Here is a 12,021-nt window from a genome sequence, read left to right on the forward strand (position 1 = left end):
GTGCTCGCTGAATACAGTCTTGACGGTAGGTTCCCAATATGCGGCCATATTCAGGCTTCTTTGCATTCCGAACACGTTTCTTAGATACCAGAGAGCAGCGTGTTTGTTTCTGCACGAATCTATGGGTGGAAACGTCAGTCGGTCAACCACTTTGGTTCAGATGTCGAAATCTAATAGGATATGTTGCCAAACTTGGTGCTGAAATTCATGGTCGCCGGAGGATGAACCCTGCTGACTTTTGGTGACTTCCTCTCAAGGACCGCCAACCATGTTGGATCTGTCAAATTTGATGCAGACATTCAGGTTCTGCTCCAGATAAATTTGGGCTCCTGACTCGCCATCAAGCGCCCTCTATTGGTCAAAACTGAAAGTTGTTAAAAACCTTGGTTTATGACCTCACAATTAATTAGCGCGCTAACTAGCCAAACAAAGACAGTGAACATTATTAACATTGCACCTGCTTAGCATCAGCATGTTCACTTTGTCATTGTATGAACTCTCAGGCTTTGTGCAGACTGTCTGTCTGCATTATAAATCACAAGTGATCAGATCCGTGTGCCCGAGTGCCAAACCTTGTTTTCGATTGTTTCCGCATTAGTTGCTTTGTTGATAAAATTGTGTCCTGCTGTAGAAGTAGTTTACGTGAACAAACCAAAATGGAGGGCAACGAAATCGGTTTACTTATTTACCAAATAGCAACATATAGCCATGGTGCAAGTTTAAAAAAAAAAAATAATGAGGCACCACGTGAGAAGGAGGAGGCTCCATCCACATGTTTCCTGTTCATGTAAACTTTAAGTGGCGCAAAAGTCACAGACATAAAAAACACAAAACATCTTCAATCCAATCAGAGCAGCCGGATGTAAACAGATGGGATGCGATTTGAAACGTATTTCAAACCTCATATCAACGTAGTTTAAAAACAGATTTGTCAAAATCCAATTTCATGTGATTTTTGTCAAACTTGCTACATACGATCGGAAATCCAATCAGAGGTGCACATAAATCATATTTTGAGCGACATCCTGTACAAAGCCTTCGTCTTTTCGTCTTTCATCGCCAGAAGTTAAACGGCTTACATTTACTCATCATCTCAATATTTTCCGCTGCAGCAACACCAGCCAGCAGCTGTCTTCTACCTGCCATGAATTTTAAATGACTCATATTTCCTGTTTGGCTGTCACCTGTGTGCTGTTTACAGAACACGGGGGCCGGTGTATCCTCTTTGGACAGTTGTGCAGAAGAAAAACACAAAACAACCTTGTGCTTTCATAGTGAGCTGGGGAATCGGCAGTCTGTGGGTGTAATGGAGAGGTAAGTGTAGGCTATAAAAAATGCAGAGTTGTTGTGATCATTCTCCGGCTGAGCCCTCAGGCAAGACAGCTACACAAGTTAATAATGCTGAGCAATTTGCAAAATGGGTCTGTTAATGCTGGACAGCTTTAAAACTCATCTATGATTTGGATATCACTTCATCCGCTCATAATCTTCTCTCAATCAACTTCTGCTCAACGTTATCCTCCCGCTTCCTTGGATCTGTCAGTCTCTTCAGAGAATAGTTGACCCGTCTCTGAACTGAATGAAAGGCGAGTGTCTACGAGAAAAAGATAGGTGAACGTTGAAGGAGGCACAGAGTGGTCTCATCCTTCGTTTCTTTGTATCCCTAAATTTCTTGCCTCTTTTATCTCTGTACAATTTCCTCCATATGGTTGTTACGCTGACACTCTTCTTCCATCCTCAGAAAAATCTGTGTTTCTTCAACAGCCTCACATCCTATCTTTACACCTCTTCCTCTCCTGCTGTTTTCCCCCTCAGCCATTGTCTCCCCTCTGTGTCTCAAACACTGTAATTATTCATATGTATTGACTGCTATCTCCTTAGAACACATCACTCATTCTTCTCCCTCCTCTGCACACAACCTCCCTCCATATCTGTTTCTCCCCTCTCTATCTCCACTCGTTTTGAATCGTTATACTTGAGCATGTACGGCTCAGAAACTTACATGCCCCCAGATGGTTTGAGTCTGAGTTCACCGCTTTGAAGTGTGGATGTGTAAGCGATATATTTGAAAGTACGGCGGCTCATTCTCTCTATTTTAAACGACATCCCTGGAGTCTGGCAGACAGCTTGAAGACGGAGGCCCTGGTTTTCTGGAGCATTGCTTTCTATTGCCAATATCCTGTTTGCTTCAGCTTTTGACACAATAGAACTGGTTTTGCTTTTGATATGTACTGCAGAATAATTATCATATGCAGTAAAAAAACAAAATCTGCCAAGGGTTTGTTTAGGGGTTAGAAAGCTGGTGGAGATCCAGGACAATTTAGATCTTGTTCGGCTCATGGGAAATTTGCCTCGAATAGTTTATATTGGTGGTTGATGGTCATGTAAATACCTCTCGAATGATTTTGAGCAGGGACACAGCTACTTAAAAACATGGAGTGGGACTGCAATGTGACTTGAGAAAAAAAAAAACAGCACAAACAGCTAGAGGTTATTTGTGAGCTGACAAAAACTAAACCAGTTTGTGGAGGTGAATTTAATTTGTTGGAAGGGCAGCGCAGAATCTTATCAGCCACTAATGATTCCAACAGTGCTGCGATGTGATATTGACTTGTCTGTGAACTAAGATGTGTGTGTGTGTGTGTGTGTGTGTGTGTGTGTGTGTGTGTGTGTGTGTGTGTGTGTGTGTACTTGCATTTGAAGCGTGTCTTTGTGAGAACCAATTTAGCTTTATTCCTCGTAAGAAACAGCTCTTTCTTCTTTGAGGGTTTGGACTTGGTTTTTAGGGTTAAATTGGAATCAGGATTAGTTCATTACAAAACTAAATAAAATAAGCATTTGATTGCATTTGCATTGCATGTGTGGGCCGATACGTCCATTAGCTTGAAATACTCTGACAATAAATGTATTCTTTAAGCTACTCTTAAAATTAAATGACCCCAAATTGATACAATACAACTTGAGGCCCTTACTTTTCATCCAGCATCATCAGCATGGATTTAATTATTTCAAAACTAACAACATTCGTATCAGACAAATCTGTACTTTGCGTTTATCCATCCATCCATCCATCCATCCATTACCTATACCCGCTTTTTCCTGAGCAGGGTCACGGGGCGGGCTGGAGCCTAAACCCAGCTAACCCTGGACAGGTCGCCAGTCTGTCACAGGGCCAACACAAAGACAATTTACACACTCATTCACACCTACGGGCAATTATTTTTGATTTTTTTTTTTTTTTTGTAGAATCATCAATTAACCTGAGATGCATAATTTTTTTTTGGATGGTGGGAGGAAACACCACACAGAAAGGTCCAGGCCCGGAATCGAACCCGGAACCTTTTTTTCTTTGCGGTTAGTGCTAATTTTTACATGTTAACATGCTGAAAGGTCAATGTAAGATGGTGAACATGAAAAATATTGCACCTGTAATATCAGCATGTTCGCATCATTAGCGTAATCATTAGTATTCAATGCACAGCGGTAGTGTGTGTTATATTTTATTATTTTGCTTTGGTATCTGCTAACTTTTGATGGGATACTATTGTTTTCTGGGCAATTATAGACTATTCATTCATAAAATATAACAAATAATCCTAAATTGCAGCTGCACCGTCCCCTGTGAGCCAAAATGTAGTTTGTGATTGCATCTGTGGGTTTACTGTATGTGCCCGCTTTGGGTCGCAGATAATGGAACCAGAGGTAGTTATCTTCCAATGCTGATTCCCATTCATTTTCTACCACAGTCTGAAAACCAGATAAAAGAAAAGAGGAGTAGAGAGTTGATTACAGGCGCAGATTCGCACCCAGATAAGCTGCTACATAACTGATGAATGCATTGTTAGTCTGTGAGAAGAATACAAAAAGACTGAAAGAGTTCAAAGCAGAGGTGGTGCTCAGTGAAAGAAATTACAGGCCACTACTTTATTCAGCTCCCTGCTTTCACTGATTGCACCTTCACTTCAGCTCCAACTGTTTTCCATTCTGTGTTTCTCTTATATACGAGAACCTTCTCTTTCACTACTTTATGAATGCTCCCACACTAAAAATCAAGAAAATTACAGCTTTGTTGTGTGTTTTTTGCTTTTTCTTCTTTGCACATTCACAGGTTGTGAATTTGCCTTCGTTACACTTCACGTTGTGCGCTTTACTTTAAGGCTATGCAACGCTGGCGTTTTTATCTCCACAGTTTCCGCTCAGCGCGGAGACACAAAGAGACGCTGTGTGATACTGGAGATAGTCCGACGGATTCAAGGCCACACAAAAACCCTTCGAGGCTGGGAAATCGACAAGTGTCACCATGGCAACCCTCTCAGGGAATCTGTCTCAATCCCCGGTGGATCTGACTCCCGATCAGCCGACGGCGACCATCCCCCAAGGTGTGGGTGTCGAGGGCCGTGTGATAGGGCAGCGTGAGTCAGGGATGATCACAGGCCTGTTGTAATTTATCTGTGTTGGCTGGTGGCTCTCAGCTCCTCAGCATGGGTGGCACACTGCTCAATTATTCATCTGACAGACGACTGGCTGTGGCAGGACGCCAAGCCAGGAGGTGTGTGTGTGTGTGTGTCTGTTTTGTGTGTTTGTCGCGTGAGAGAGAAAGAGAGAGAGAGAGAGAGAGACAGATCATAAAATGTGAAGAGGAGAGAGGTTTTATAGTGCATGTTTGGAAATAGCAAAAATATTTTTAACACAGTCTGCTTCTGAAAGGGCGCGTGACTGCGGCAGCTTTCATTTCATTACATAAATTGCTTTTTTTTTATATATATATATTCCGCGTTTGGCTTCTAATTCAAAGATCTGATGTTGGCTGCGGCTCCAACCCACCTGGACGTGTTCTCCAGAGTGCTGCGGACTTCGCTCATCTGCTCTTTCCCAAAATACACGACTGTCAGATGGACCCGGCCGTCCTGACGCACACAGACTTCCCTGTATACACACAAACACACAAAGGAAGGGACGTTATGGATGAAAGGGTTCTCTAAACTGAGCAGGGGGGTGATTGGAAGAAGGAAGAGCACATGGATCACACGAGGAGTTTAAAAAAGAAGGCATTAACTTGGAGGTTTTATCCTCTATTGTGCTTATCCTCTATTGTGCTGAAATGATTAGTCGAACTGAATGGCTGCTTTTGACTTTCATCTAAAAAAGGTCAGGTATTTTCTAATTTCAGCTTCTAAAATGTAAGAGTGTCTGTTTTTTTCAGTTTTATACTATCATAAGCTTGATTTCTTCAGGTATTGGACTGACAATTGGACAAAACATGTATAAAAAGGCTTCGTCTGGGAGATTATAGTGTTTTATTTTCACTATTTCCTGATAATACATAAAAAAATTAATTGATAATGATCTTAATTCCAGCTATATTCCTATCTCCTACTCATTATGACACAATGTTAATACAGCCTGAATGTGAATAAAAGAGAGACCAGGTGCAGAGTAAAAGGAAGACCAGGTGGAGATGCCTGAAGGCGCGGTGATGGAGATATGTCAAATACATCACACACACATGCTGCGGATAATTCACCGCTCTAAACAAGACACACACGCCAGTATTTTACTCAGAAGCACACGGGGGAAATAAATTCTCATAAAACTCAACTAGATGAGCGCAAGATGCTTAAAAATAAAAATATGTGCTGGGGATAGTGAGCAGTCATGAATAATACAATTTCTTCCTGTCATTACCATTTCTGTTGTATAAAGGGCTCTCTTTAAATGCTGGCATTATTTTGAGTGAATTTGAGTAAATTTATTTTTGCTGGGATCTGAGGGGGCTTTCTTCAATTTGTCACCGGGACCACAGAGTCGAATAAAGAAATCTGGTGTAATTAGTTCATTGTGCAGTAAGATTCCATTTTTTAAATCCACTCGGCCGGTTTGTGCTGTTTCTTTGTGTGAATTCACATTTTACTTCCATGTTCTGCACTTTAGCATGAAAAATGCTGCTATTTTGCAGTCTGACTGTGAATAGAGAACTTATAATAAACACACAGTAACTCAATGTTATCATCCCTAAACATTCACGCACACTCTGTCTCTCCTCGTGCACCTTTAATATGGATGAGAGGGTAAAGTGTTTGCTCAGCGACTCGCCGAGTCTTTCAAGTAAGTACACTTCTTGCCATGCTGTATATCAACTACGGCTGGTCCGCCCAGGGGGCATTTTAATGGGCTGCAACACTGCTACTAAGCAGGATTTACCATGTAAAAAGAGCTGTGATAAGCAGCAGCGGCGGCACAATAAATCATAGACATTAAGGAGGACATTTCCTCAACTGATGGTGATGGACTGCTGAGCTGGAACATTCTGCTGTTAGTTGATTGGTTTTGACTGCCAGTCACAATATGAATGTGAGTTTTAGCAAAAGTGACAGAAGTTATTCATTCTACCATCACCTAGCAGGGCTCCATTAACTGAGATTCAGACCTTTAAATCATTTCTTTATCAAAAACCTGTCACTATCTTGTCTCATTAAAACACGAGCTTGAATCTATTTGCGATTAAATCTATAAAATGTGGTGTATTTAAGATGCATATTAGCTACATGCATCAAAATCTATATTAAATTACTTCCCCTGTGGTCATGAGGTAACTGATAAAAAACGGAGCCGGGATCTGTAAGGTCATCTTTATTCATATTTTTGTTCAAAGCATTTAAATCTCTCTCAGATGTGTTTACGTACTGATTATGCCTACCAGCACCAAAATAAATGAACTGATAACAAATGCAGTTTCAAAAGCTTAATTACATGTTTCCCCTCAACAATAACATCCTCTCTGATGATAATTTTCTTTCGTCTAATCTCCTCCGCTCCTTCAACCTGTCGGCTTCATCCCCAACTACAATGTGACACTGGAATTGGGTTTGAGGAACACTGAGTATCGTATTTTCCTGAATTAGTTACGTGCGACACGGGGAATCATCATGAATGATTTATTGTGCTGCTTCTGTTTGTTATTGAAAACTGTAAAGACGTCAAGAACTCAAGAGAAGCTCTTCTCACCTGAAGTTGTGCATGAACTGTTTGAACTTGTCCGTGCGGCGGGACAGCGGGACGATGATGTTGATCGGGACGTTGGCCGTGTCCACCCTCTCGTTTCTCACCTTCATCAGGGGTCCGAAGGGTCGGAAGAGGACCAGGCGTCTGAACTCATCACTCGACTCCCCTCTGAAGGTCAGCTCGTACAGCGTCCCTTTGTCCTTCTCTGTGCGAGTGATACCTGACGGGTGAGACGCAGAGAGACATGATGTCATCGCCAAACAGACTTAGATCCAGTAACCGTGCTTATTTACTTATAAAACAATAATATAAAGCATATAAGCCTGCTTAAAGAAACAGTTTGGGCTTGGCACTCGCTTTGTTTCTCACCAGTAGTTCAATAAGAAACCACCACTTTCATGTCTGTCCATTAAATAGGATTTTACAGCCAGAAGACCTTTAGTTTAGCTTAGCTTGCATCTGTAATGTGCAAATATTCACTTTATTAACACATTACAGAGGGTATATTGTAAATTAACAACTAAAACTGTAACACAGGGCAAAGAAATCAGACTGAAAGTTTGCTGCATATATTCAGTTTCTGAAGTCATATTTTAGTTTCTGTGCCTGAAACTCTGTTTTTCTTTGTCAAAGAGAGACTTCATTTTTTTGTTGGCTCTTGTTTAAACCCCATCAGTTTTCTGTGTGCCAAAGATCACAGTTTTTCCTGGTTAGGTTTCAACATGTAACTTTTAAAAATTTGGCAAAAAATAAAAATGTTTCAGAGGAGCACTTTTATTTTTCCACCAAGTATAATCATTATGTCTTCATGTGTCTATTAACCTGGACATTATCGGGATGGTGAAATACGTTTGATGTGGGAAATGAAAGAAGGCATTTGAGGCCACATGAAACATTGTCAGGACACTCTGCTGCGCGCGCGCACACACACACACACACACACACACACACACACACACACACACACACACACACACACACACACACACACACACACACACACAGAGAGAGAGAACGGGAAGAGAGGCTTTTCTGGTCATCCAGACCAATTTTCTTATTGCAGGCCTTACTTACGTCATCTCTGTTCCCCCAGAGAGAAGTTGTTTTCCAATTACTTTGACAGTACTAAGACTATTACTTGTAAACTGACCCGGTGAGGTCAGTGGACAAAAACAAAATGGGATGCAGAAAGTGAGAAGTAAGACCAGAGAGAAAGTGATAGAGAGCAAAAGGATGAAAAAACATCACTGGAAAGAGGCATATGGTCTTCAAAGAGAGCTCGGCACAGCCGAGCAGACAGACAGATGGAAGAGAGTCAGAAGATGACAGATAAAAAGAAGGAGAAGCACAGAGAGAGAGAGAGAGAGGGAGAACAGAGGGATGTCTGTGGGCAAAGATTTACAGCCTGATAGCAGCTCGAATTAAGGCCTTCCTGTTAAATTGGCCAGCTTCCTATGATGGGAGGCCTCATTTCCCAGAGGGACACGATAAGCTTTCATTTAGTAAATATGTTGAACAATTTAGACGAAATGCCTTCACTTCCTGTCTCGGTCAAACAGCGCTGCACTCGGTCTCTTCCTGAGGACACAACTCGGTGGCTGTCCGGGTTCATTTTGTATACCTCCAAGTGTTTGTGTGCAGTTTCAGCTCATAAGCTCGCTAATGCGACTAATGCACTTCACTTGTCTGGCTGGTTGGATAAAACGCTGCTTACTTAAGATTTGCTTTAAACTCCATTAAGGAGAATTAAGCGCAAAATATGAAAAGGAGGGAGCTGCGGTTTCATTAAAAGCCAACTGCCCTCTCCCGTTGTCTCGCTGAGGAAATGCAGAGGCCACTCAGGTGAATACACAAAAATGTATGCACATCTATTAAAATCACAGGCACATAAACACACACTTTGGATTACACAAGACCACACACAAGCTCATACACATGCAAGAGGCTGCACATACCTACAGACCATAGACCTATGGCTCATTTCCTCCGAGCCAGGTGCCCCTATTACTCACTTTTAAACCTCCACCCACTCACACGCTGAAGATGGTGACCTTCAAAGAGCCCACGCACGCACACACACACACATACACACACACACACACACAAATACTACATTTGAAGAGATGCTCCTTTGTGAATGAGGAGCAGCTGTGTTCATTTCCTGAGGTTATGATCAGAGCCAAGCTCAACAAACTAGAAGGATATCCTAGCTGTAGTTGTACACAAACACGCTCACATATGTCTGACCTTCTAGGGATTCATGTAATATACACGTCTACTTCTGTTAATAAACATGTCGTGTGACATAAACACAACTCAACAGGCAGCATCGTGTTGGTGGTCATGGTCATGTGGCTGAGGTCAAGTGGTGAAGTACAATAGTGGTAAAGTGGTGTGTTTTTTGATGTGTTCTCACCTTCTATGAAGTCTGACGGTGTGTAGACTTTGCTGGTTTGAGTCTTTTCCGCTGCACCCCTGCTGTCCTGCTGGGACGAAGGTGTGTTGAGGCTGTGCAGAGCCGTCTCCAGCACTTCCCCCAGCTCCTCTCTTTTGTCCTTCCTCACAGGCTTCTCCTCAGGATGCCGCGTCAACCCCATCTCCAGCTGGTACACCCTTTGCAGGGTGAAGCTTTCGAATGGCACCACAGCGTACTCGCTGGGTAACCTGGTGCCAGCGGTCACCTCAGCCTTTGAAAGTTGGCCCCTCAGGAACTCCTGGAGGTCTGCCTGCTGGCTCTTGGCTCCCTGAGCTTCTCCACCACCTGCCTGTGATCCAGCGCCTCCTTCCCGCCCATCTGAAGGGCCCCCGGCGGATCTTTTCAGGCTCTCCTGCACTCCTTTCAGCTGCTGGCTCCTCTCCTGCAGTGCCTCCTTCAGCTGAGCTATCTGCTTCTTCAAGGAGGAGATGTGGAGGCGGTGCTGCTCCTCGCGCTCTTGGAGGAGCACCTGGTACGAGTGGACACCTGGAGGACCACCGCTTTGGGGCGGCCCGGCTCCGGCTCCTCCAGGCCCACCAGCCCCCGCTCCAACACCGGGCCCTGTGCCTCCCAGGCTGGGGTGGTTGGGTCCAGCTCGGGGTAATACATGACTCAACGGAGGGTCGTCAGAGTGTGGAGGGCTGCACGTCATCACGTAGAGGAGCGACAGGGAGCAGCAGAGGAGCACCAGCAGGCCCCCGACACGGGACACCCAGGCAAAGAGTCCACGCCGCAACATGGCCGCATGTAGCATCAAATCTCAGTCGTCCGAGTTAAACAGCCGCGCACACAGAAATGTCATGTAACCTCACACACTCCAGCCTCAATGATAAGAGTCCATTTGTGATTATGTTCCATCACCCGGGGAGGAGGCGGGTTACTTATCAGTGTGAGGTCATTTAATCTGAATTAGGTCATTGCCTCTCAAATTGCCTGAGACTCTAACACGATTTGTCATTGGCAAAATTAATGAATGAGAGTCAAAAGCTTGTAAAACAGCATTTCCTCCGGTTCTGTTGGTCCAATTAGCTCCATCGTCAGCAGGAAGACTCTGTTCCAGACGACGTTACATCATCTGTCACTCATATGTGACTCATCTGTTTGCATGTGCTATGACTCTCTCGGTCAGTCCACTTTGTCCTTTTCCTGTCTTGGAATAATTGAATATTTCAGCCACACAAGCCCGGATAAAACTGGCTGATGCATTGAGAGAAAATTTCACATTTAATGAGAAAGCAAATCCTCGGTGGTCAGCGGTGGGTTTTTCATGTTGTTCTCCTGACAGAGGAAAAAGACAAGAGAATTTTGTCAATAGAAATAAAATAGTTCTTTACATCCATTTTTTCTTATTTGTGTCATTTGAAAGTGTAACAAATCAGAAACAAACCAGGCAGCTTTGACATGTTGGTTTTAGGGTGGTAAAGAGTTTAACGGCCTTTGGCCAAACAAAGCATTCCTTCAGGACCATAGCTCCCGGAAAACAATGTTGTCACTGATGTGTGAGTGTAGGAGGCAGGGTGTGTGCTTAAAAAGTGTAGAAATGATAGTGAATGTGTGTTATTGTGTGTGTTATTATGTGTGTGTGTGTGTGTGTGTGTGTGTTATTATGTGTGTGTGTGTGTGTGTGTGTGTGTGTGTGTGTGTGTGTGTGTGTGTGTTCGGTGGATACAGAGGAGAATAACTGGGACACATCTGTACATTTATCTATTCATACCTGAAGTGTGTATAAAAGTAGGCTGTTGTGCTGCTTTACTAGACTGCTCTCTATTCATTTATTTATTCATCCACAACACTGCTTGAGATACTGTACTTTATCTTTTATGAGAGATAATGCCTATTTAAAACTCTTACATCCTTCATGTAGCATTTACAGCTCCCCCAGCTGCACGGCCTAACGGACAGCGATGTCAGTTGGTTGGTCGGTTCAGTTTCACTTCGTATTTCATAAACTATCGAGTGGACTGACATTTAAATTCTGTACAGACATTCATGGTCCCCAGAAGATTAATCCCTTCGTCTTTGGTGGGCTTAATTAAAATGTCAGGGAAACTTTTGTAATGAATTGGCACAAAAACTTCTTGCAGACTTTCATGACTCCCTCACATTTAATTGTAATGATGTTGATGATCCTCTGTATTTTCATCAAGCTGCATTATGAAGTCAAAATTTCAATTACTTTTGTTTACGGCAAAATAACAACAAGACTAATGACATTTCCATCAGTCTGAAAAGCATTTTGATTCAAGGGCTAATCAGCATATGTCAGCATGCTAAAACACAGAGCTAGGACAGTTACAACGGTAAGCATTATATGTGCTGCTACTATCAATCCCTGTATAACAGACAGTCGGAGAGTTGGATCATCAATGGCCTCTAAAGCGTCACACAACTGTAACTCGAATATGACATGCTACATTGCAGGGTTGTTGGTAGAAAGTAGTGCACACTAGGAAACTTTACAAAGCTTAAAGTGAACACTCATAACTTTGGACTTAATGTGATGTTTGAATGGGTGATACGGCAGCAGCATTTCCATTGAAATA

At 42.9% G+C, this 12,021-nt stretch overlaps 1 protein-coding gene across 1 annotated transcript in view; it reads right to left on the minus strand.

The window, feature by feature from the left end:
* Positions 1-12,021, minus strand: part of csgalnact1a (chondroitin sulfate N-acetylgalactosaminyltransferase 1a) — a 29,303-nt gene that overhangs the window by 8,632 nt on the left and 8,650 nt on the right. Inside the window, exons 2-4 of the mRNA XM_069169974.1 lie at positions 9,419-10,756; positions 7,006-7,222; positions 4,825-4,926 (exon numbers count right to left, since the gene is read on the minus strand). Coding sequence (XP_069026075.1) covers positions 4,825-4,926; positions 7,006-7,222; positions 9,419-10,232 — 1,133 coding nt within the window. The 5' untranslated portion in view covers positions 10,233-10,756. The remainder of the gene's footprint in view (positions 1-4,824; positions 4,927-7,005; positions 7,223-9,418; positions 10,757-12,021) is intronic.

This window comes from Embiotoca jacksoni, unplaced genomic scaffold (assembly GCF_022577435.1).
Source record: "Embiotoca jacksoni isolate LCO1_2020_lvr unplaced genomic scaffold, fEmbJac1.0.p SCAF_10, whole genome shotgun sequence".
Classification (NCBI taxonomy): domain Eukaryota; kingdom Metazoa; phylum Chordata; class Actinopteri; family Embiotocidae; genus Embiotoca; species Embiotoca jacksoni.